Source organism: Notothenia rossii (assembly GCF_949606895.1).
Source record: "Notothenia rossii genome assembly, chromosome: 12".
Lineage (NCBI taxonomy): Eukaryota > Metazoa > Chordata > Actinopteri > Perciformes > Nototheniidae > Notothenia > Notothenia rossii.
Window position 1 is genome coordinate 14301731 of NC_136911.1, and position 27400 is coordinate 14329130.

The following is a 27400-nucleotide window of genomic DNA, read 5'->3' on the forward strand; positions in this document are numbered from 1 at the left end:
TGCATTTGTATTGTACTTCAGTACAGCTGTACACAACTGACACTTCACTGTGGAGTTGGTTACATCTTCGTTGAAGTACTGCCATACATAAGAATGTCGAACGTGTTTTGTAGCATTTTGCAGCACCTCGTTTACCTCCATTTTTTTCCACGACTAGTCGACTAGGGCCTACAGCGCCGACTAGTGGTAAAGGTAGTCGACTAGTCGACTAGTCGATTAGTTGGTGAAACCCCTAGTGGGTAGTATACTGGGATGTGGAAATACGCATCTTTCAGGTCGACTGATGTGAAGCAGTCGTTCTGGCGCACGAGACGCAACAGAGATGTGTGAGTGAGCATTCTGAATTTGTATCTTTTGAGATATTTGTTCAGAGCTCTCGAATCTAGTATAGGCCGATTTCCGTTCCCTCCCCGTTTGGGAACGAGAAAATACTTGGAATAAAAGCCGCTCTTACTCTGTTCGGCGGGTATTATCGATATAGTGGTGCCTTCACAATCCCGTCTAATGTCCGCCTTTTGAGAGAGGCCGTAGCCGCTCTCAAAAGAGGGGTAGACGACAGACTGTTTATTGTTTTTATTGTTTTTCTTTTCATTTTTATTGACTGCGCCCTTGGCTTCAAGCCTGGAAACGACAGTGGAAAATGGTTTATTAGGAAACAATAATGATGACATGTGTTTGTGTGACTTAAACAGGCAGCGGAACTTGCTGTCTTTGATGTTAAGTCTATTTCCCTTATGGCGCGAACTTGAGGATGACGTTCTGGCATCACTCGAGGCGGCGGGAAGATGGGGGCATGATGGCACTGCGAAAACACATGAGCATCTAACACTGGAACGTGTTCTGCAGCTGGGGAACAGGGAACTTCCAGCTCTCTCGTCGAGGAGAGGAGAGGAGAGGAGAGGAGGCTGTCAGGCCGCCCGCTTCTTCTCCCCCGCCTGGTGGCTGAAAACCTGGGTCGTCTGTGCCTGAGCGGCAGCTGCCGGAACTGGAGATCTTCTTGGCCAGCTCATCCTCGCCTCGTGCCTGGGTTGGGGACCTGGGATGGGCTGTGGTCTCTGCTGCTTCGGTATCTTGAACCGGGCAGGACGTGAGGCAGCTTGAGTGAAGGCCTGCCGCGGGACCGTTGAAGGTGGCGGCTGGACCCTTCGGGGGAGACAGAGCTGGAGAGCCTCATCTTCCTTCTTTTTTGATTAGCATCTCAGCTGCATCGAAGCTAGAGCGGAGCCAAATATGCCCTCGGGAACAATAGGCATGTCCAGAACATCCTCTTTTTCCCGGTCTGGAAGGTTCGTCAGGTTGAGCCACCTGGCTCTCTCCTGTACCACCATAATTCCCAGTGCTTTGCCGGTGGCTTGGACTGCACAGCGCTGCACACGGAGGCAAATGTCCATGATCGCTGCGATCTCGTCCCACACGGCAGGCTCAGGTTTGCTCGACAAGTCTTCACAGAGCTCCGCCTGGTAGGCGTTCAGCAGCGAGGAGACGTTGAGTGCCCTGGCGGACAAAGCTGCGGCTTTATAGGCCCGTTCGGTCATCGCTGACTGAAAACGGTCTGCCTTTGCCGGTAGCGTGGGGTTCCTGCTCGGTGTCGAAGCCAGCCTCGGTTGGAGGTGGGCTGCCACCAGCGGTTCCATGGGCGGCATGCGGAGCAGGCCGAGCCTCTCCATACCGTCACAGTCCAGGGAGGAGGCACCCTGGATTGGGGCCTTGTTGCTGAAAGGGCGGTCTCTCCACGAGACCGACACCTCGTCCAGCATCTCCGGAAAGACTGGAAGGAGCTGCCTCTTCGTCCTCGCTGCTTGGGGCAATTGCTTCCCCTCGTAGCGAGATCTGGAGGTCTCCTTGGCCACTTCAGGCCATGGGATTACCAGCCTGGACGCAGCGCGTTGACACACGGCCTGAAAGTCCATACTTAGGCAGGGCGAAGCTGGTGTGTTTCGCCCGGGAGAGTGGACATCGCTCCCGGCTTTGCAGCGTGAGCCGATGAAACGAAGATGTCATCCTCGTGCTCATCCGAGTCGGACAGGAGGAACTCAGAGGCATCCTCTTCTTCCTCCATATAGTCCAACTCCAGGACATCCTCCGCGGGTGGAACCATGGTGAGGTCCAGTTGGGAGCCCCAGCTTGACACAGCGCGGGGCTCCGCTCTCGCGGCTCTTGCCGCCACCGGACCCCAGCCTGACACGGCGCGGGGCTCCGGTTCAGCGGCTGCCGCTGTTATTGAGCCCCAGCCTCACACAGCGCGGGGCTCAATCTCTGCGGCGGACGTCACCTTGTCTTGATTGCCGGCCGGCGAATCAGCGGACATGAGGGGGTCCTGTCCCGACAAGCTAGCTTGGCATGCTAGACGTCGGCGGAGGCTCTTAATGGTGATGCGGGCACAATGCCCGCACGAGCCGGGGTTATTGATAGCCTCCTGGGCGTGTTCCAGCCCGAGGCAGGACGAGCAGACCTGGTGTGAGTCTGTGCCTGAGATCTTAAACCCGCAGCCGCATAGCCGAGCCTCCGAGTCCCTGACTCCTCTGGTGTGAGGGAGAGAAGGGTCCATCTTTGTTCGCCGGGGTGTCGGCGTGGAGTGGAAACGCTAGTAACAGGTACGTTACTGAGAAAAAAAATCCAACCTTGTCGTTAATCCGAAAGGAAAAAGCGACGGCGTAGATTTTATTCTTTAAAGAATATTAACTGGTGTGTTAATACCTTTTGTTTTTATCTCCGTCTCCTCTGGTGTGAGAGAGAAAAGAGAACGTCCTCGCTACCGTGGTGTCGGTGTGGAGGGAAGAAAAGCTAGCAACAGGTATGTTACCAGCTTGAAGAAAAAATCAAACCTTACCGTAATTTCGAAAGAAAAAAACGGCGAGGCAGATTACAATATTAACTGGTGTGTTAATATTGTTCAGTCTTCTTGCAAAGCAAAAAAGTAACCGGCAAGCGCCCGTCGACCGAATGTTAGCTTTGGGTTCAGTCTGTGGACCGTTAAGCTAGCCCGGCTACTGATAATTCGAGATGTGCTCTAAAGCGAGAAGAGGTGTTTGAATGACGCTGCGTCGTAGCGCAAGCTACTTATAGGGTGGGTGGATTCCCTTACGTAGACGTCAAGATCACCAGCCAATCAGGATTGGCGTAATGAGATTGATGCTTCTGTTTGCATACGCGTTGAGGCGCATCCCATAGTGAGACATCGAAAGCAGTGTTATGAATGAGAACTGCGGCATGTGTACGGCTCCTTATGGGTACTGCAATTTTTGGAAGTTCCTGAGCGACGTTCTGGTGCTCTCCTTCAGAACTGCACCCCTGTCAGACGAGACATACCACGTGATGACATGTTAGGCTCGTGTTGTGTTCAAGGACCCGGACCTTGACCAGGAAAAACAGGTACTCACTTGTTTAATTTTTTGCGGTCTAGATTTCTTTCATTTTTTTCTTTTTAGCCTGTGTTTATAAATTACCTCGAGGGCCGTACCAAATGGTCTCGGGCCGGAGGTTCCCCACTCCTGATTTAAATCTTAAATAAGCTTTACTTGGATTTGGGCGGTGTTTAAGGTTTAGATATTGTAACTGTTTGAGAAATAACACTTGTTCTTCAGAAAGTCATACATACTGTGAATAAAAGTGAAAACTAATTTTACAAGGTCAACTAAGATTAAACAAAACCATTAATGCACTAGGAAGTCATAAAATAATAGGTATTCATTTTGACAGCAAAGCTGAGACATGCAATCATAAATGTTGGTTTGCATGGGAAATGCATGGACACTTTTATGAGGGTTTTATTTTATGAAATCTCATTTATGTTAAGGTTTCTAACATCACAGGTTTCAAACAACAAAGCAGGCTGTTTTGGAAGAGACAGATCGTTTCATGTCAACCTTTTTCTTCTCATTTAGAACAAATATACTGCAGCAGATGAGCTAATTTTATGAGTTTGTGCATGTGCTTCAAGGTTGTAGCCTATATAAGTATCTTGGGCAGCAGCTGTAAGCAAAAAAAACACCCTGCTCTTACATTATATAACTTTTTATAAGCATGTTAATGAAAGGGGCATGTGTTACTGCCCTCTCTGAAAATTGAAGTAGCCTCAGTACCTGTGGAGGCTAATCAGGTTCAAGATGGGAAATATCTTTTTAATGGTAGTTAGTTTCTCCAGTTTATTCTGTCAGCTGTGAGTTAATTAAAAAAGGCTTTGCAGACACAGAACCCCAGTGATTTTCACCTGCCCTCCATCACTCTCACATTTTCATTTCGATCCACTTTCCCTCCTGTCTCATCCCACTCAAACCTCATACAGCACAGCCCTCTGTTTCTATCTCAATTTTACCCTTTTCCCCACTCATTTCCCTCCCTCCCTCACCCTCCCATTGCACCCATTTGACACCCTAAAATATAGTCCCTTCATGCACAGAAAGGCAAAAAATGATCTCCGAAGATGGAATTCTGTGCTGTGTGCTTCTGTCTGTTTGTGCTCAGGTGTGCACCACGTCTGCATGAAAGCTCTGAGTGTGTGTGTGTGCCTGAGTGTACCTGAGTGTGTGTGTGTGTGTGTGTGTGTGTGTGTGTGTGTGTGTGTGTGTGTGTGTGTGTGTGTGTGTGTGTGTGTGTGTGTGTGTGTGTGTGTGTGTGTGTGTGTGTGTGTGTGTGTGTGTGTGTGTGTGAGAACACAATAACAGAGAGGAAAGGCAAGCCTGTTAGCGAGGCGTAGTGCTGCAGTCTGGCCCACCATGGGGCCAATAACAAGCCTGTTAATCCACAAGGGGACATCCTTGACACTCCTTTGCAGAGAGAGCCAGTGCAACCCTCTTCCCTTTGTCTTTCAGTGATCTTCCATTGTGTATATTGCATATAAATATAAGTGAGGGTTTTCTGGAGTTTTGTTTGACTGTCACTCAACTGCAGGGGCAACAACCCAATGAGAAAAAGTGAAGGACATGACTCATTGCTACGGAGATAAGTAGTCCTTTTGAAGGGATCAATGATTTGCAGAGTCATAGCTTTGAAAAATAGGCCAGTCTCTTTTTAAAGGCAAAATCCCTGCAAATCTCTGAGACAATGGCTGTTTCCAATAAAGCCTCCATAAAAGCTCTATTTAAGGCCACCATTCGTTATCTATTCAACCACATGGGTGTCTCTCAGGGGATTTCAAAGCAAACCAATAAGATGTCCTCTAGCATTTTGTTGTCCCTGTTTGGTTGTTACCTTAGCTTACCCTGGAAGGAGGTTTTTTTATTTGACCACGTTTGGCACCACAGCAGCTCTTTTAGGAGGAAGCAGTAAGTGGTTTAATGGCTGGTTTATACCTTAACCTCAGTTGAGATTCCTGAATTTCTTACCCACCCAGATCTTGCGCTTTTTATTCGTTTATCCAATCTCCCCCGTCGTCAGACTCCCCATCGTCCATGTCCTTGTCAGAATAAAAAAGACTATGTTCTGGCATGTCTCTGTGTGATTTATATGAAGAAACTGCAGTTATCAGCCTTGTATGATATGCCAGTGACGGAACTACGTGGTGCAGTGTTGACTTTTCATGTTCACACATATAGATCCATCTCCCTTGTGTTGACTCAATGTCGATGAATCCTTGTAAGGTCAGAGAGGGATAAGCACATATAAACTCAAAACGCTACAGCCTGTCATCGAAGCACTTCATCTCCTTTATCTATTAATACTGGTATCATATCCAGTAGAAAATTCAATAACATGGAAACATAAGAAAGGTCTATTTAATGCTTCAAAACATATTTTTATGGTCGAGTAATCTATAACACTCATGATTCTGTACTCACGCACGCACATACAGTATTTAATTACATTCCCGTTTAACATTTTGGCCTATTTTATTTAAACATAACGTGAAGCTGAATAAACAATGAATTCAAAAGCTAACTTTTTGAAGCTTTTATAGGGCTATCTATTTAAAGCCTGTGTCCATTGGATTTAGCTTACAACTGTTTTAATTCATCAGTAACTTGTAGCTATGTAACTTCAACATTTCTTCTGTTCCTTATGGCTCACTCCACACTTTCTAACCAGTTTACACATTCTCAAGCTAAACACCCATTTGCCAGGTTTTACATGAATATATATACACTGAACAAAAATATAAATGCAACACTTTTGTTTTTGCTCCCATTTTTCATGAGATGAACTCAAAGATCTAAAACATTTTCTATAAACACAAAATAACCATTTCTCTCAAATATTGTTCACAAATCTGAAAAGATCTGTGATAGTGAGCACTTCTCCTTTGCCGAGATAATCCATCCCACCTCACAGGTGTGGCATATCAAGATGCTGATTAGACAGCATGATTATTGCACAGGTGTGCCTTATGCTGGCCACAATAAAAGGCCACTCTGAAACGTGCAGTTTTGCTTTATTGGGGGGTTCTGGGGGGGTCCGAAAACCAGTCAGGTATAACCCTAACCCTAACCCTAACCCTAAAATGTCACCCACTGACATGTTAGGGTTAGGGTTAGGGTTAAACCCTAAAACATTTTTTAATATAGAAAATGTTTAGATCTTTGAGTTCATCTCATGAAAAATGGGAGCAAAAACAAAAGTGTTGCGTTTATATTTTTGTTCAGTGTATATATATATATTCAAATGATCTCCTTGATACATGTAGCACTAGTTACAAATCACTGTATTGGAGCACACAAAAAAGGATATCTACCTAAGGTGAATCAGCTTGATCAATGACAATGACAGGTCTGGGTTAAAGCTTTTACGATTATTTAGTCATTAAACTCCCATCTTATTTTTGACAGGGGTGGGACGAAAGGGAAAAGCTGCAGAGAGCGGTCCCAATGCAGACGAGGGGTCTTCCAGCGACTGTCTGCCATGCCAGCAGGGCTGCGCATTCTGCAAGGACGACACCCCCTGCGTGGCCCGAGAGGACGGCCCCCTCCGCATGGCCGTGCTCTCCTTCCAGTGCCTCTGCATGCTCATAGTCTTCATCAGCATGATACTCGTCTATCACTTTCGCAGGAACAAGGTATGCATCATTACACGCTCACAACATCATCCTCTTACAGAGTCTGTCATTTATTTTATTAAAGCTGACATAGTTTGTGAGTGATTCATGAGATATTGTTACATGGACTAAACTACCATTGCTACAGAGAGGCTTAAGCTTTTTTTTGTGTTATTATCCCATTATTAATGTATGGAATCCCACCACAGAAAAGAAGGAAAATTATCCAGTAAGTCCTAATTATGCCTTACTATCTCAGTATTATCATTAATATCTTATTATTAGGACTTACTATCTCATTATTATGACTTCCATACATTTGCGCCACAGAAAAGTAAAATGTATCATGTAGGTCATAATTATGACTTACGATCTCACTATTATCATTTACTATCTCATTATTAGGACTAACTATGTCATTATTAGGACTTACTATCTCATTAATTATCATAAATAGGATTTTTTTTGTCTTTTCTGTGGCACAAACGGGCCTCCATATTAATATTTTTTGACAGAGGTTGCCACTCAACAATTTTTTCAGGGAATTTTTACTGTCATCATAAAGGGTGAAAGTTTTAAAACTCATCAATGCAAAAAAGACACAGACTCAAATCACAATAACAAAATCATGACAGTTGTGCGTTTCATGCTTTCTGTGCCATATGGCCATCAATAAACCAGTAAATCCGTATGTGGGTGGTCAAAAATAAAGCTTTGAAATCATTTCAAACAGCTCGGGCACTGTGGATGTCAGCAACTTGGAAGGAGACCAGTGTGTGAAAATGCATCCACTTAAGCTGATTTGATTCATACATAGGGCCACTGACCGCTTCATGCTTCACAGTTATACTAATAAGATGTTGGCGTATAACTTTCCTGAGCTGAAATAATCACGAGTACTTCATTATTTTGTCCTAACATCTTTCTTTTTTGTGGAATGTGGTAGTGAGAAATATTGATTTAGTTCGCAGGTTTGCTGACGGTGTCAATGTCTTCTAATTTATTCAGAAATAATATATTCTCTTAATCAAATTTAGAGGTGAGGCCTTTCCCACATCGAAAGGTGAAACCACTTCACAAGTCAGCTAAATATTCATGAAAGCAAAGTGTCAAGTCTCTAAATTTAGAATGTTTGTGTTATAGTTATCTTTCTTGGTGTAAACGTCACTTTCCCAACAGATTACTTCAGTTTCTACCGAAAATGCAAAAACGTAATCACTGCAAATACAAATGTAACAAATAGCACTAAACAGAATGAAATGATACTTCTGAATGTATCGTTATCATGAGGGATAATGTCCTGTCTTATAGTCTGATGAGCTCAACTTACCTGAAAGTCGGTGATAGTAGCGATTCATTAACTTTCTACTAAGTAAACTTTTGAACAAACTTATAAAATCCTCTGAGGCTCTAGATGTTACCGTCAATTAATTGGCTTGATTAAAGGCTTTGTCTTGAGCATTAGACATGTAAGGATTAGCCTGAAGATTCACCCAAATCCACATTCCTGAAGACTGCCATTATCACACAGAGTTCAACAAAGGAATGCTTCCGTTTTTAAATAAGATAAAAGTCACCCTGGGGTTTCATATCATTTAAACACCACTTATGTAATAACCCAATCATCTTATCAAACTAAATATAAGACATTATTTAACTTTGCGATAAAATCAAATTGGTTCATTTCCATAAACAAATGAGTTCATTTGGGTTGCAGGTTTGAATATAACTTTAAAAAGATCTTACATTCGTCTGGTTCATAGATGTGGCCTGTGTTTATTTATTCTTAAAATAATTAAGCATTTTCTCAGTTAGAGGGTGATATTTCTGTTAAATATATTTTTCAATTGGAGCAAATAAGGAGCCTTAAAATGTTGATCCCTCATATAAAAAGTCCTTGAGGCACAGGCTTTCATTGTTCTTTGTTCTCTTTCAAACAACAAAGCTCCCTTCCCATTTGAAATCCTGGAATATAAAGATACCCCGCTCTCAAAGACTTGTACCTGCTGCAATATGAAGGGCATTTTAAGAGCTATACTACAAACTGCCCTATGTACATTTTGTAAAAAAGGGGAGAACATTAATGTGTAAAAATGTAAAGATTTTGGACTAAACAAACCTGCCTCTGTTGCATTTTAGCCTCTCTTAGCTTGTTGTCTCGGTTGCTTTAATGTATTGTTTCTCAGTTGAATGTTGACTCCTATTGGTGTTGTCTCCTCCAGTAATGAGCTGTTCTCAGTTCAAAAAACCTATTTAAAACTATCAAATTGTGAAAAACGGAAAGACTAACCAAGATTGTTTGGAATTGTTTTATTTTGTTTGTGTTGAGTCTAAATGTATTGGTTATATCATTACCTAATGTCCTACAGAAATGCTTTAAGTGAAGTTACAATGATACTAATAGAGAGTGCAAAACAATAAGGCACTGAGGCTAAAGTACCATGCTATTGCCCTTTAGATGAGCTGTAAACATGTGTTTAGATCTATTTTGAATAGGCTTTTCAAGAGGTAAATGTGATGTTTGCTGACAAGATGTCTTTGAGCAAAGATTCTAATAATTACATGTTTTGATGTAGATTCATCAACCAATTAACTAAATCGCTGCTGGTTCCATTTATTATGTATTAACTTTACCACGCTTCCCATAGCATCAAACCAGAAAAGGGACTAAATCATTATCACTCTCAGTGTCATATTCCCAACAAAATCAATCGGAGCCAAAGGTTATTAATCCCTGTGACTACTGAAGAGTATTTATCCTGAAATGTAAATGTTGCTCTATGTACAGTATGCTGGCAGGCTAAATAATACACAATTTTTTAACACAGTAACAGTACATAGTAAGGAAATAGTACTACAACATTGTATTGACAGGTTGTTGCCCCATACCTAAGTGGCCAAAAGTCAGTTAGTGTGGTTAATGATTGGTATAATTTCTTTTTTCGCAGAGTATCAGAGCATCAGGTCTAGTCCTACTGGAGGCCATTCTGTGTGGAACTCTGCTTCTCTACTTTCCGGTAAGCCCGTGCTCGATTCCTGACATGTTTGCTGATAAACCTCATGCCATGCTCCTTTGAGCTGAAAACAAAATGTTCTTCTTGACTGAAGCTTGGCATTCAGTTTGACCTTCAGTTTGCGCTGTCGCTCATTCCTCTAAAACTGAACAAAGTTTCATTTCTCAGACAGTGGCACAGAGCAGAACTGTTTTCCGTGTCAGATAGCACAAACCTCACTCCATAAATCATACATGTTTAGTTTTTTTGATAGCCACATGGAGCTGCGATAAGCATGGTTTTCACAGCCTAGGTATGATCAACACTGGCAGAGACAAACATCCCGGGGCTTGTTGGTGACCTCCTGCTGACTGTACACAGAGCGGGCCAATGAACAACAGCATGTCAACATTAACATCTGTTGACCAGCCAAGCTGTGCTGCTTCATACAGACTGCGCTCATTTAGACCATTATACAGAATAAACTCAAATACATTTTATTTAATCTTTTTCCATTTGTCTCCATCAAACTGGTCAATTTAAAAGAAAAATGTATTCGTTATTATTAGATTTTGATTGACTGACTTTGCAGTTGTTAACCTTTAAACAGCCATGTTCCTTATGTGTGATTAATCTATTTTAAACAATCAGTCTATATTTAGAGCTAAAATAATTAATCTATGTCATTTTCCAAGCAAAATGTCAAATGTGTGTATTTTATGCTTTTTGTTTGGTTTATTTATGGGTTTTTGGCTGTTGTATTAGAAGCAATTTCACTTTTGCCTTTGGAAAGCAAAATGTCCAATGAACCGATATAATTGTTGGTTGCAACCATAGTACTTTGAACTTCAGACAATTGCGATGAATTTGGAAATAAAGTTATATGATTTATTACATTATTCGACTGCGAGATAAGATTTCTCTTAGACTCTTCTATATAATTCTCTTTAAAATGAACAGAATGAACGTAAAGACAATAATCGAGTTGCCCAATACTGCATTATTATACTCATAAAACTTTCCATACTGGCGGCCTTCTAAAGTTTTGCATACAGACAGAACAGTGGGTGTTTAAAGGTTAAACTATAAGCAAAGAAAGTATCAAAGTATTGAATAAAGATAGTGGATGTCTTACTATAGAGCAAAAAATCTACAGAAGTAGCATTCTGAGATTTTCCCTCTTGGCATTGGTTTTGGTTGTTTCTTTTGGCCCCGTGACTTCTTGGGATAAAACCCAAAGATGAGGTCTCTAGTCGAACAACTGAATTTCTCTTATGTGAGACTGAGACTTTCTTTCTATGGTGTACCAAGAATCTCATGAATATACAGTGTTATAAAGCATGTCGAGATAATAGCTTTGCCTGGTTATACACTGCATAAGTAAAAATCAATCCATTATATTTTGTCAAATAAAAAAAGCAGTTACATTGTTTGCCAACTCTGAAGCACCTCATTATTCCAACAGACTCTGTACAACACCCACATACCATTGATTTACATGAATCTACCATTATGTCTTCTTCTAGGGTGCTTGGGGCATTGGCTAATTGCAATTTAGTTGCAATCATGTGCAGCTATATGCTTAGCGAAGCAATGCAGGGCAAATGTAATTTGCAACTGATTTAGAGCCAGCTAATCAATGCAATTTGCTGCGACAAGCTCCTGGAAGGTAATAATGTTTGAAGTTTGCAGACCCAAAGCAAGCTGGGACTCAGGTTATTGGTTAGTGAAGGGATGAATAGTAAATGTATCCAGCAGGTGTAGTGAAATGCTAAAAATAGATTGCTTGAAAAAAGGTAGTACAAAGAGAAGTTCACTTTTTATCTTACTTTCTGAATCCTTTGAGATGATTCTTTACTTTTATGCTGAAATGGTCACTGTGAACGTTATCTCGATAAAAAAAGAAATCTCAGCCTATTCATGGGAAAAGAGCATCTTTCTGCATGGCTAGATTGATCTCCACCCTAACGCATTTCCATGTCTCCCATGCGAATCCCACAAGAGCTGTGAGGGTGAGGCGCATCACTCCCAATCTAAATATAGATTTTGAAATATTCCACCGCTGCTGCTTCTTTTTTAAATAATTCCACTGTTATTAAGCAGCAAGAGATACATCTCATGGCATTCGGCTTTGTGGAGTAATGTAATACAACCCGGCCCTCTTCCCCCGCCCTTTCCTCCTGAGTGTGTCACATGCAATAACTTCAGCCCCCCGACTTTGAAATGAAAAGGTAGGCGAGATGAACAGGGAGCGCAGAAGGAGAGAGGCAAAATTACGGCAGTGCCAAAGCCAGCTATTTCTGTCTGGTTGTGGATATGAGAGGGGCGGTGGGGTGGGGGCATGCATTTGTGATTCACAATCTGATCCCTGGATTAGCTTGCCAGCCCTGTGTTTGTCTCTTTGCAGCTTCTTTTTGATGCTGCTGGGAAGGATGGGTTGGGAGTAAAGTGACAGAGTTTGGATTGCTATTGCTGCTTGTTTTAGATTTTTTCCAAATGCTGCCATCTCCTTCAATCAGGCCAGGAATACTTTTAAACTAGACGAATGAATCAGAGGCGCTGCATAGTGTACGGTCACCCAGCCTCAAATCGTAAAAGACACTGATAAGTGCTTTAAAATAATGGAGGAAAATGCTAAAAGCAGATTCATTTAACATAATTTTCTCGTTGTTGCAAGCTTCCAATAGTTTAAAGACGAAAAAAATGCATTTGGTTTTAAAGGCTAATGATGCAAATGTGATTCAAGCATGAAATACTATATTAGAACTTCTCATGCTCCACAATAACTGTTTTGGAAGAAAAACATTTAAATAGTTATTTCAGCCTATGACCAAGAACGAGGTCACAATGTCATAAGATTAGATCACTGCAGAAATCACCAAGTTCTTAACTGAATGTAAAACCAGTGTATGAGTCCTATTTACCCTTTACTACCTTCTTCCCATCTGTGTGTGCACCAGTGCAGCTCAGAGACACCTCTCTCTTCCTGCATGTTCTCCCCTGTGAGAAATGTCATCTGTTCTGCTACTTATGCATTCATAAATGTTAACTCGTATGTAGAAGTGGAACAAGTGTTCAAGTTACTTTTTTCTTCTGTTGTGGCTTTGCAGTTCACATTCCAGAGATTCATTCAAATGTGTCATACCTGATCTGTAAAACTACTTGCTTATAGTTAGAGAAAAATTATTGGGTCATGTTTGAAGAAATCAACATAAGCTGCTTAACTACGGCCACAATGGTGGGTGGAGGGGGTCTGGAGGACGGGTTTGGACTCAGGGGGGCTGGTCACAAGGGCCAAGGCAGCGGCTGGAAGAGTCAAGGGGCTGGGCTCGAGGGCGAAAGCCCCGGCAGCGAAGGTCAGGGGGCCGGGCTCGGGGGCGAAAGCCACTTGGGAACTCAGGAGGCCGGGCACAAGGACGGGCAAGAAGGCGGCGACGGGAAAACTCCGGAGGACGGGCAGGAAGGCGCAGACAAGACAACCCTGGAGGACGGGCAGGAAGGCGCAGACAGGACAACTCTGGAGGACCGGCAGGACGGAGGCGGGATAGCTCCGGAGGATGGGCAGGACCCGGTGTCGGCGGGACAGGAACCGGAGCCGGCGGGACAGGCGTAGACGGGATCATCGATGGAACATGGGCTGGTGTCAGTGGGATCACCGACGGAACAGGACACAGTGTCGGCGGGATAGTCACCGGTGTTGCCGGGACAGGTGTTCCCGACGAAACAAGGGCTGGTGTTGGCAGGATCCCCGGCGGAACAGGTGTCGACGGGACCTCCAACAGGACAGGACATGGTGTCGGAAGGAACCCCGGCGGAGCAGGTGTCGGCGGAACCACCAACAGGACAGGTCACGGAGTTGGCAGGACACGGAGTTGGCAGGACCCTGAGTGGAACCCCCAACGAAACAGGACATGGAGTTGGCAGGACCCCCGACGAAACAGGTGTCGGCTGGTCCCCCAACGGCACAGGACATGAAGTTGGCAGGAACCCCGGCGGAACAGGTGTCGGCGGGACCACCAACAGGACAGGACACAGAGTTGGCAGGACCCTCAGCGGGACCCCCGACGAAACAGGTGTCGGCTGGACCCTCAACGGAACAGTGCATGGAGTTGGCGGGACCCCCGACAAAACAGGTGTCGGCTGGACCCTCAATGTAACAGGATATGGAGTTGGCAGGACCCCCGGAAGGACACCAGTCGGCGGGTCCCCCAACGGGACAAAGCATGGAGTTGGGACCAGAGTCGGCGGGTCCCCCGATGAAGAAGGGACTTGAGAAGGGACTTGAGAAGGGACTTGAGAAGGGACTAGAGAAGGGACCTGAGAAGGGACTAGAGAAGGGACCTGAGAAGGGACTTAAGAAGGGACTTGAGAAGGGAACTGAGAAGGGATTTGAGAGGGGACCCGAGAAGGGACTTGAGAAGAAGGGACTAGTGAAGGGACTAGAGTAGGGACTTGAGTATGGACTTGAGAAGGGACTTGAGAAGGGACTAGAGGAGGGACTTGAGAAAGGACTTGAGAAGGGGCTTGAGAAGGGACTAGAGAAGGGACTTGGGTAAGGACTTGGGTAAGGACTTGAGTAGGGACTTGAGAAGGGACTTGAGAGTGGACTTTAGAGGGGATTTGAGAGGGGACTTGAGTGGGGACTAGAGGAGGGACTTGAGAAGGGACTTGAGAAGGCCAGAACGTTGACAGGACACAGGGAACTGGTGTTGGCCAAAGAGCCAGTACTGAAGCCGAAACTGGAACCGGAAACATGGCTGCTGGGGCCGGAACTGGGGCTGGAACCATGGCTGCTGGGGCCAGAACTGGGGCTGGAACCATGGCTGCTAGGGCCAGAACCGGGGCCGGAACTAGAGCTGGAACCAAGGCCGCTTGGGCTCGGGCCGATCGCTTGGGTGCTGGGGCCGTAGCCGAAAGCTTGGCTGCTGGGGCACGGGGTTTGAGGCAGGTGTGCAGACTGTCTGGGGAAGTCACAAATGTCCTCAACATTTCTGGCAGTGAGCTTCCCAGCCAGGGCTTATCTGCCACTTCCCATCGAGCATGTGAAAGAGTGGCCTCCTGAGCTTCTTTACAAGGAGCCCTCCTCCACACTCCAAAAATACACAAAATCTTGTACGAAAGCTCATCAAGAGCATCCTCAAAAATTACTGCTTGGTCCATACTTGGTCTGTTTGTATTGTCAGGGTTGGGGAAAAAAAGGACCCAAATGCAGTAAGAGGACTAAAAAAGGTCAAGTAACAAAGGAAAAACAAGAAACTACTTAACATAAACAAAACCGGGGAGCAGGACAAGAACAAACTTACAAGAAGCCAGGAACATGGACAAAAACTGGCAGGTAACATGGACTTCAAAAACGGCAGGTAACATGGACAAGCATAGACGATCAGGGAACAAGGACATGAAGAGGCGACGGACAGACAAGGAGCACAGGGGGAGACAAGACTAAATACACAGAAGGGTAATCACAGGACAAGACACAGCTGGGCAACAGGTGAACACAATCAGACAATCAGACACACCAGGGAAACTAAAGACAGGAAGGCAAACACAGGAAGTAGGATTAGACAAGACACAAGGAGGAAAACATTTCAAAATAAAAAGGTGGAAAAATTAAAACATAAATCCAAAACCATGACAACTTCTGCCTTACCTATTTAAGAGGCCATTTGTACATCAAGGTCATCTTAAGTTAAACAAATGACCAACACTGTTTTTTTTTCTATCTATGCAATAGTATTGACAATTATGAACATGCTAAATTGCTCAAAACGACATCATGCTATTTCCCGTTAACTCAATATTGTTAGAGCGAGAGAAGGGAATGTCAAAAAAATCTTTCCAATTTTTAAGCAGTGACCTTTGAGAACTATTCCCCCGTCCTTCATCACATGTCTTTCCACTTGTCCAATCTCAGCATTGTCTTGGTGCCAGATTGGCCAATGTGCCACCTCTGCCCATCTCAGGGATCTGTCGTGCATGGAAAACAGGCCGAGCTTCGCAGCACATCGGGGGGCTAATGAGAAACAGTATGGCCATGGGATAATGTATCCTGACCTGACAGGCCGTGCAACGTGGAACACATTCTGCCAGACTTTTCTCTCCTGTGCTCTGCCTTCCATCCAAGCTGTTCTGACACTTTCATTCTGACTTAAGTGGATCTAGAGGGATGCTGTTTGCATTTCGAGCCCTCCTTCTTTCTGCAGAGTGCTGTGGAGTCCTCCAAAAAATAAGTAGAAATCTACTCCGCAGTTATTTACGTAAACAGACAGACCAGAACAATTTGACATTGGAAAAATAAAGATGGCATCAAGACGATGGCACGACACAGGCTATTCCCTTTCTGATAAGCAGATATAGCAAAAGCAAACACATCCTTTACTCAAGTAGAAGTACAGATACTCGTGTTTAAAAATACTCTGGTAAAAGTAGAAGTACTGACTAAACTTCTTTACTCAAGTAAAAGTAAAGAAGTATGGGCTTCGAAATGAGCTTAAGTAAAAATACCAACTGTTTTAAAGAGTAACTGATCTCACTTTACATGAATAGAACAATAATGTCATTGTTAGCTAATGACTGTTTCAATGTTGAACAACGGCAAAATGACAAAGTTTTCATTGGTCCCTCTTCTTTAGGGAAGACCTGGAAATGCTGGATACACGGATCGTGTTAAAATCAATAGGCACACACTGACTCTAAATAATAATGATCCCGCCACCAAGCACAGATTAAAACTAAAGTAACAAAACTATTTTTAATGTAAGAAGTAAAAGTACAGGTATTTGTATTAAAAATGTAAGAAGTAAAAGTAAAAGGTTATGTAGGAGTAAGGTACTGATATCAGAAAAATGTACTTAAGTACAGTAACAAAGTATTTGTACTCCACTACTTCCCACCTCTGATCTGGAGGGATAATGTTTGCATTTCGAGCCCTCCTTTCATACCGTGCTTCTTTCTGCAGAGTGCTGTGGAGTCCTACAAAACATACGTTGAAATTTACTACGCAGCTTTCTACTTACGTAAACAGACAAATCAGAAAAATGAGACATTGGAAAAAGAAAGATGGCTTCAAGACATGATGGAACTACACAGGCTATGAGTCCCGTTGTGCCCAAGAAAGATGGGAAATAACTCTAAGGATCAAACTGGTGATGAGGAGGGGAGGGAATTGTGGGATCTGAGCATCAGCCATCTCTGGTCTTGCGAGTGCAGAGTGTGAGCTGGATGTAATTTACACCGGGCCCACCTCAGGGAGCAGAAGAAAGCATTACCTCCGTCCAGAAAGCTACCCTTCCCATGTGGCGGTGGGTGTCGGATTTCATATAAAAATGGATCCATTGCTATTATAACACCCCACCCCCTCCTCACATTGTCCCATACTGAATGTGTTTTGCAGATTAGGAAAAAATAAGAAAGAGACGATTGGAAAGATGATGACCAGAGAAAGTGGGGCGAAGGCAGACTGGATGTATGTCACTCTTTTCTGTCAAAACATTCGAAATAGCACAAAAGCTTTGTTGTGACAGAATGATTCCTGAGGCTGATCCATTCCATTCTCTTCTCAGATGGAGAAAGTCACGCTAAATGGCTGAAAGTCATTTTTCCTCCCTTTAGCTGGTAGCCGTTTCCAAAGAAACTGTGGTAACAAAAGATTAAAATTCAGCGGCGTCTGTTCTTCAGACTGGAACTGGCTAACGTGTTCAGTGTGAGTCACTTTAATATCTGCAAACTGATGTGTTTATACTGCATCATTGACAGATGACTAATAAATTATATTTTATTTTAGCATTTTCATTTTCAGTAAGTGCTCCATTAGTACGAGGTTGCTCTTTCAGCCGTCATAGCTGCCAATCACAATAATAATTCAGCGGTTCTAATCATAATTGAGAATTCCTGCCAAGTCTAACAGAGGCACAACTAAGATGCAGTCAAACCATTTGCATCAGCATTTTCACATTCATTTAGAGATATTATCAAAATTAATAAACATTTCTGAGTGGATTGGCCGCCACAAATCACCGAAGTCTGTTACAGTTTTATTTTGTCCATTAAATGTGATTTGGTGGCAAAAAGGACATTTGCTCGACACAAGGACATCAGGAAGATTAAACGAGGAAACTAAAGTCAAAGAGTGATTAAATGTCATCTTTGTAGCAGAACATTGAACTTTTATAGGAAAATTTGATCTTAATTAGGATATTTTAGGGATTATTTGATGTTTAATGTCAACTACACTTTTTAATATAACTCTTATCACGCAGAGAGTACTGGTGACCATATGGGAGCCTTTCAGTTCGTGAAGACCAAAATCAGAGCTGAAAAGAGGTGTGAACATGGACATATCAAGGTCAAAGTTGTGAGAGATATTGTGATGTGATATTTGATTAAAATCGAGTTCAAAGCTTTTAATACCTTCCTGTTGTCACCAAGCAGTTACCTAGCAGTTGTGATACATACTATGCATCAAGTTTAATGTTTGTTCATATTCATTTAGGGATATATAAGTAGATAGGACATTTCTTAAGAAATACTAAACAATAATATGTATATGTTGTGTTTTCAAATTGTTATACTGCCCTCAAGTGGCCAAAAAAAAAGAATGAATGATGCTATAAGTACAAATAGAAAAAATATGTGAATTCGTTTAAAAGGATAGAACGTTGTGTTTGCACTGCTATAAAAAATATACGTCTTTAAATTTTTAGGCTTCGACATAAAGTAAAATTATATTGAAATCCAGAAGACAGTCATACTGTTGTTCACACACCCCTCAATCTTTTTCCAAGTCACTGATGCTGACTTGTTCCTATCATTTCTGCATGACTGCCAGAGACGACATAGTGCATGAGACCTATTTTCTCTCTCCTCCCTCCTTCCCATCTGTGTGTGCACCAGCACCTGTGCAGCTCAGAGACACCTCTCTCTCCCTGAATGTTCTCCCCTGTGAGAAATGTCACGCCTACTGCTCTGCTGCTTATGCATTCATACATGTTAACTCATATGAAGTAGAAGTAGTCTTTCTTCTGTGTGGGTTTGAGGTGCACTTCCAATAAATGACTTGTTACTCAGACTTTCATTGAAATGTATTCCAATGTGTCCTGACACCTGATCTGTAAAACCATTTTTTAAGAGGTTAGAGGACTAGGTTACTATTTGAAGAAACAAATAGCTGATAGCAGGAAGTAGAATGTAACAATGGTCTTAACGTTACAAAGGTTCAGAGTAATTCACGCCCCAATAATGTACCCTGACCTCCACAGAAGGTGTGGGGTTCTATATCTGTAATTTATTTCTGCCTCACTCCCGCAATATCTCAATTTAAGCATTAGAAAAAAATTCCAACACTTGCTTTTTTCTGAAAAGGTAGAACTGTGTTACTTCATACCTTCTACTCAATTTGTAATTATTAGTTGTTGTTTGTGTTTTAACATTGGCAACTGCATATCCATGATTTCTGAATGATTATCAGAGAAAATATGCAGTAATATTTCTACAAAGGCTGTGGAAGACATAATTACAAAATGTATCTGGAAAAACGATAACATTGTAAATTGTTGGCACATAGGCCTATAACTTGCAAAACACAGGTTTTCAGAAGGAAAAATTAAGCATATTTCTCTAAATGCCTATCAATTGCACTTATATGGTAGCGAAAGTATATCATAATAACAAGTTTCACACTTCAATTTGTCAAAAACTCACATTTGTAATGGTAACCAACTCAAAAAACCTCCTTTGGTTTCCAGTGCTGTTTGTGAAGCAAGAGAATGAGACCTAGAGTATATTGGAAAACAGGTCACAGGTATTCTATTCTCCACTGAGTGTGGAAAACTAATTTCACAGCATTGAAGGAGAGGTCTGACATCCTACTGTATGTAATCAATACCCTGTGGGACCCTGCCCTTCATGGTAAAGGGGATAAATCCATGAAGCTCTCCCCCTCTGCACTGACCCCCCGTGCACACACACATTTGCATTTAAACTCTCGACACCTTACAAGTTAATTACACACTGCTGCTCACACTGCATTAGTATAAAAAAATAACCAACCAGTCTTTATACAAGTGTTATTTGAATATCTCCTGTCTCTCCTACGGTGAGAGCTAATTATCAAAAGTGGCCCAGCACAAAATTATTTATGTGTGCTATGTTGTGCGTCCAGTTGGGCGTCATATATTGGTTCTGGGTGTGTTACCATTCTCACATAAAGCCTTTGGGGACTGCAGAGGGCCAGACATTTAAGTTAAGTGCTTACATAGTTACAAAACACATTTATGGGGTAAACCTGGCTGATATCTATATTCAAGTCACTCTTCAAAGACATTCATGGTGTTGGGCAAATTAAAAGTGACAGAGGTGGCTGTGTGAAGAATGGAAATGAGCACTTTAGAGATTAGTTTCGTCTGCAGGGATGATATCTACTCAATTACACTACCAAAACTGCTTTCGCCTTAAAAACCATCTTTTTTAGTACTGCTTCAACTTTAGAAATTACTGTCCTATTTTTCATTTTTGCTTGGTAGATGGGTGTAGTATGAAAAGGATAACGCCATTTATTTGGAGCAGATATGCGTTATTGTTCACTTTGGTACTGTTTTTGACATTCTAATATAGGCTGGGATTGCACACTGTAGCCTACATGACTCCCATCTCACAGGAATAAATGGCGGCTAGCACTTATTGTGCTAACACAGCTAACAGTCCATACAAGGAGAATCAACATGATAACTTTACCGTGTTTAACTGGGGGGGAACCTGGGGTTAGACGTCCTGACCCTCACCCCAGTATGAGCACAGTATAGTGAATATTAGCTAGCCAGTGGGGTCAGTTCAAGAACAGCCTTCAATTGTGCAAATAGACGTTTGTCGTAAAAAAGTACAATATTATGCAACCTAGAACATTGTAATGGTGCAACCCAACAAAGATATGTAGAAAACGAATGTTAGTGCTAATATACATTTTCTTATTGTGCTTGAAGCTGCTGCCTTATTCTGATTGCCTAGTTTCTTATAATACCTCATTCATTCCAACGGTGTTTCATGGTCGGTTCGGAGCTGGAGCTTGAAAAGCACCGGGTTTTTCCTGTCCACACCGTAGCAGAGCAGAGCAGCTCCGGAATCCGGTTCGTTTCAAGCACCAAAAAATTGTCCGGCCAGAGCAAAAGCACCACATACGTCACGCTTACGTCGAGGCGTCGAGGCGGTGTGAGGTGTGAGGGGTTTCAGCGCGGTTTGGCTTCATGAAGCAGGCACCAGAGTTCCCGTTAGCCGGTAATTACCGGACTATGACCGGTAAAATATGCTGAAGACCGGCAAATCTAAATCTCTCCGGTCAAAGCGTGCAGGAAAAATATATTTCCCCTTAGCGCAATACCGCATCAGTTGCGCAACTTGCGCCACTTATGTGACAGACAAAAGAGAATGTGAGAGACAAGAATAGTCAATTCTAATGTCTAACACGTAATGTGGAGAAAGAGATGTCCTGTATGGGTTGATTCTGCGTTGATCTGTTGGTAATGCCTCAGGGTTCCGGTGGGCATGTAAACAAATGCATAATGCTGCGCTATACTTTGCGGCCTCACCCGGTTGCATAGCGACGCTTATTGTTTAGGTGTCTTTTAATAAGCAGGTAGTCATATCATTAGCTAGAACTAGCTGGATCTGATCGATATGGACATAAACGCGAGTAAAGTCTAATCTGACGGGAGAGAGAGATCAGCTGCTGCTGACGAGTCGGCACGCAGCTCTGCATGATCACATGCAGCGGTGAGCGGAGCAAAACACACTCTTCAGGTTAGAATATCACACGTAGCTATTTTAATTACCTCTCAAACTACCTAAACTAGTTATAGATATGTTTAGTTTTACTGTCGGGTCACTCATTACTGATCCGCGAGCTGCATGATACTGACGGGCTGTCAGGAGAGGGAGAGAGCGCTCTGTTTATTATTCCTGTGTTATTGTAAGTTATTATACACTTTTGAATAGTTCATCTACTATAATTAGTTTGTTTAATATCGAATCATATCAATTTGTTTTAAAGCTCAATAAATAACAAAGAAGACCTTTGACCGGCACTTTTCAAATTGTGTCCGGAAGATTTAAACTTTAACGGACATGTTGACCGGAAAAAATATTCTAACGGGAACTCTGGCAGGCACGCAAACGGTTACGTCGTGACGCAAACGATGACGCAATGACGCAGCACCAGTCGGACTCAGTGTGAAAAGAGCCGGAGCTAAACCGAAGAACCGGTTCTGAACCTGAAAAGCTCTAGCACGGAGCTTGAACCGGAGTTGCGTTAGTGTGAATGAGGTATCAGGAACCCAAGTTAACAATATAAGCAGCGAAGACTCGCTTTACATGGACAGAACAAACACATCACTTAAAACAAAGTTAAGAAATCACCATCGATGACTGCATGGAAGTAGGCAACATCACAACAGCTCCCTGGAAAGCTGCTGCTCGCACCACAGCTGGCTGTGTTGCGTCACCGTGGTTTCAACCCTCCAGAGGGTTACCAACCAACTCACTGAATCTGTGTGTGTGTGTGTGAAGCCAGCTGGTGGGTGCTGAAATGAGAGATGATTAGAAATGAAAAGATAACTGCAAATGAAGTGACTGAGTGTTGATTGAATGAGTAAATGGCTGAGTGTGTGAATCTTGCTCTTGTTAGATTTCTCTGTTCTTTTAGTGTCCCATCATTTCATATTCAACTAATGATTATCATTTATTATCTTAAATAGATGGAACAATAATAGATGGATCTTCAAAATCAAATAGCATTGGGAACCTACTGGGATGTCTCCATGACTTTATAGTCTTAGTGAAGAAACAACATCGCTGTTGAAAATGTAGTTTATTCTGGTCGTTCTTCCTCTTTCTTTCTGCATATTATGTGTTTGATAAGGGATCGATATGGTGCTAAGGGGTGGTAACACTTTCAAGTCCCCCAAAATGGTCCCATTAAGAGCCATCATGTCAACATCCAAAAAATAAGACACCTCTCAGTTTGTTACAAGTAATTGATAATAAGTGCAACATTATATCATTTCAGTTTAAAGAGCTTCCAATTGATTGGAGAGGACCGTTGCAAGTCAGCAAGTTAACCACCGTGAACTTGTTTAAGATTTGACATTGTACACTTCCAGAACTTTTAGCTGCCAATGGAAGCTAAATGTTACATCAGGTGTGAATCTGTAGAACACACTGTTCTGTTTTGTAGTTTCCACATGACAAGGCTCTGTCGTAGAGGGCGGATAAAGAACCAGGTTGTGTTAGGTCAGGTCTCTAGGGAATCTTAGGACCAGGCCAGTAGATGTACATAATGGTCAGAAAATGCTATGTATTTCCAAAGAGTAAAATACTGTATTTGAGCAAAGGAACTTGAACTTTATTGAAAATGTATCACATCTTATAAAAGGTAAACATCTGTAATACTGATCTAACATTTTTGAAACATCAGCAAATGTAGACTGTTAGGTGCTAAGAGGGCTGATCGATGTTGGCAACGCTCACTCAGCATTTCCAGAAGCCTTTGCTCATGCTGTAACTGAGACAAGACAAAAGGGGGGAGGCAGGTTGAAGAGTAGTAAGTGTGTTGATAATAGTCTCCTCGATATTGATGTCCATTAGATAAATATACAGCACCCTGAGCCTCTCAAACCCCCACCGTGCAGATTGGCGCGCACGTACACATATCACCCGATCCCTTTCGCTTCCCACAGCAATGAATCTAAGATTCCCAGCATTTAGCATTGATTATTAATGGAAGGTTTGCAATGAAAAGGGGGGCAGATACTGAGCTGCTCTTTATGCACACTGGCTTTAAGAGAAACCAGGGGGTTCATGGCCAGTCTCTTCCCAGAAACCCTTCTGATGGAAAGTGCAGGGCTTACGTAAGGAATTTTTGTGCTGTCTGAGGGCCACGGCAACTTTTGAGGACAATGACTATGCCTTTTTTTCCCCCAGAAATTGAGTCTTGACATTGGTCTTAGCAGCTATAAGGGACACTGAGTGATGGGATGTACCTTAAGAGCACAGGGGGAATGGATTTGTGGTTGTGTGTTACAGTGAGCACCAGAACTACAATTCAAGCCTCATCATATTATGTAATGTTTTCTTAATATTTTACATCGATACAAATGTTAAGGTCATCAAACATATCATTGGGTGGTTGAAACATAATGGAAACTATATAAGCAAGAGAATGTCATAAGTAACACTGCCTCTCATTATTTTGGGTGTAAAAAACAATTCTCGTTCCAAAAGTCGCCTTGTGTGTGGGAAGACAAAATAGTTTACATGAAAAAAACTAGCTAAAAATCTAAAATTCGTGGTTTCGACTAGTGAAAACAAAACGGCAGGTGAGATCGTACCATTAAAACAAAAGGCTAATGTGTTCAAATATTGTTTTGCTAAATCATCCAGGAGTCAGCCCTTAAGGGAGCACTACTGCTATTAACACCTATATGTCTTTATCCCATCACGTACAACAATAGCCTTAAAATGGTACGTGATAGAGATCCAGATGCTATTTGGTAGTTTAATCGAAAACGGAGTCATGAGACATGTTTTCCCCCGGTTCGTTTTTGTACTCATCTTCGTCTGCCCTCTTCTTTCCCTGCGGACCTAAATGTGCGTCAGCAAGTTGCTGAGCGCACCGGCCCGACTTGCTATCACTTTATCAGCTCCTGTCTCTACTCCTCTTTTAAAAAATATGAAAGAGGAGAAGTCACACATTGGTATTTAGATATTTTCTTTGACTTTGCAAGATTTGTTGTCCATGAATAGTCTTAAAATAAATGTAGTCTCAAAGGCTTTTCTATCCTGCCCAAAGTAGAATTCAGCATGAAACACTCCTTATGCATTCAAGATGAACAACTTAGAACTCATCTATTCAGTATTTGCTCTGTTCCAGATTGCTGAGTCACATGGAGCTTATTTGAGACAGAAGTTTCTGTGTTTAGTAGGCATACGTTTGCGAGCAGATGAGGATGTGGGCTTTCTCCCGTTGGGTCTTCCGTGTCCCTTGACTGACTCGAACCTAGTGAGCAAAAATATCCACATGCCTGCGTCTTCTCCACAACCTGAGGGAACGTAATAATGCCTTAGCTAATCCGATTAACATTAACAATTCCACAGGGGGAATCACTGCACATCTGCAGCGGACAGATAATCATTTCGCCTCAGATGTTTGTTTCTTTTTTTGTTTCTGTTTTGCCGCCTCTTATGTCTTTGGAAGACTATCTGTGTTTGTACTGTGGACTTGGATAGACAACCTTGCAGTTTGATTTTTCTGTAGCAAACATGGGTGAATGCTCTCCTTGTCTCAAGGGCAAGCTTTGTATGATGTTAGGCTCTGATGATTGTTTTTTTGAGTTATGCCAAGGATGGTTATAAAACAACAATGCAATTCACTGTTCCATCTTGTTTTAATTATTAAGGTCAAAGCAATGTATTATTTTTTTATGTATCAGGTCTGAAGTGCTTGACAAAGGCAGTGAATAAATGATACAGAAAAATAAATTATGAGCCAAGCGCTTCCTAGATTCCAAAGAAGGACAGATGAAACAACCAATGTATTTTTGTAATGCTTTTTGCATTACGTCAATGATTAGAGAGCCGTCCACTGAGAGAAGAATCAGCCACTTCCCACAACTATGTATTTCTCCAGGAATAGAGGGCCCACCATATTTGTATTTTAGGCTCTGACATTTTGAAATGCTTCAATGCTCAAAAAGTGCTTTATTGTTCTCATACTGCCTGTGCTGCACAAGGCTTTTAACCCTCTGTCTGAAACCAGAGCCCAGTCTGCTCTGATTGGTCAACTGCTTAGATTTGTCCCACCCCTTACAATGTGTTTGGCAGTGGAAGTTAAACAATTATTCAAATGGAGGAGTTTCAGGAAGGGGGGAGTGTGTCAGAAACTCCCTCTGGGGGTAACTTTTAGCGTTTGTAGACCATTGACATGCACACTCTTTTGGTAATTGATTTTATTTGTATAACTGGAATGTGGCCACCAATTATTCAAGCTATTTATTCTGTCTTGAAATACATAAATCATTCTAAAATGGTTCATTAGTAAATAATGTGAAGGAGCTAAGCTCTCAATTACGGGGACTCCAGCTAGGAATGGCTGAGGTACAACACACTACAAAAAAGGGCAACCCCCCCCAAAGCATAAAGGGCCCCCTTTAACTTTGTCTCTGTCCCATTGCAGGTTGGGATTCTCTACTTCCAGCCAAGTGTTTTCCGCTGCATCCTGCTGCGATGGGTCCGCCTGCTGGGTTTTGCTACCGTCTACGGGACACTGACTCTTAAGTTGTACAGGTAACACACTTCCATTACACACACATACAAAACCATTTGTCCAACGTCATTATCCATCCCAGGAAATCAGATTACGTTGACCTCTTTAAGTGCAATTACATTGTGTCTTAACTCCTTGGAAAAGGACGTAAGAAGTGTCGAGGCAGCATGTTCCTCGTCTAATTCATCACCGGACTACACTGCTGCACATGTTTAGGGGGAGGATTCACTGCCTCATTAGGTGGAAGAGGGAAATGCCAAGGAAAAGTAATTAAGAAGACATGGGGTGCTGTGGCCCCAAATGATCTCATATATAACGCAGAACTGAATGATAGTTGGCAAGAGACAAATGGCGAAACAAATGTGTGTGAGATCAGAGGAAGGGAAAGCACAGCTGGAGGAGGGAGAGATGAGAGAGCGGGGTATTCAGCACTGATAGTTGATAATGAGACAGGGGGTCCGCTGTATTTAAAGTAAAGCACTTGAAATTGTTCATCTGAGGGGCTTTTTGTCAGGTGAATCTGTCAAAAAAAAGTCTAATGAAGATGCGGATTAAGAGGATGTGGCTAATGCGAGCCCAGTAAACCCTTAGAGATGCAAGTTAACATATTGCACAGATCAATTTTTGATGGGGGGCTCATTAGTGGTGAGCGCAGTGGACACTTCATCAATGTGTGTGAAGGGCACAGCCTATGAATAGCAATGGCTGGTCATGTTTGAGCACAGTTTAATTCACAGTCACAATCCTTGTGTTTGTCTGCAGATTTAAATCTCCATACTGTTGTGTAGAAATTCCCCTGCTCCCCTGTTGTGTTGTATCAAATATAGTATCATGTACTAGGCTTATTTTTCCATTGTTAAGGTCTAGTTAAATATATACATTTGACATAAGGTTATTAAGATATTTCCATTCACCTCTTTTCACCATCTGTCTATAACGAGGGCCCAGTCAGCTCTGATTGGTTAACTGGCCTGCTCTGTTGTGATTGGTCAACCGCTAAGCGATGTCCATCCCCTAAGCATATAGTGATGTCATTATGTTACAGATGTAAACAAAAGATTCCAATAGAGGCGTTTCAGGCAGGGGGGAGTGTCTGTGGAAAATAAACTCCCTCTGCGTGAATTTGGAAAT

General features: G+C 42.6%; 1 protein-coding gene across 2 annotated transcripts in view; it reads left to right on the plus strand.

Moving 5' to 3' along the window:
- gpr158a (G protein-coupled receptor 158a) overlaps nucleotides 1–27400 on the plus strand; it is a 74322-nt gene that overhangs the window by 34268 nt on the left and 12654 nt on the right. For both annotated transcript variants that reach the window (XM_079662080.1, XM_079662081.1), the window contains exons 4-6: nucleotides 6762–6988; nucleotides 9916–9984; nucleotides 26180–26289. In XM_079662080.1, the coding sequence (XP_079518206.1) occupies nucleotides 6762–6988; nucleotides 9916–9984; nucleotides 26180–26289 (406 nt within the window). The remainder of the gene's footprint in view (nucleotides 1–6761; nucleotides 6989–9915; nucleotides 9985–26179; nucleotides 26290–27400) is intronic.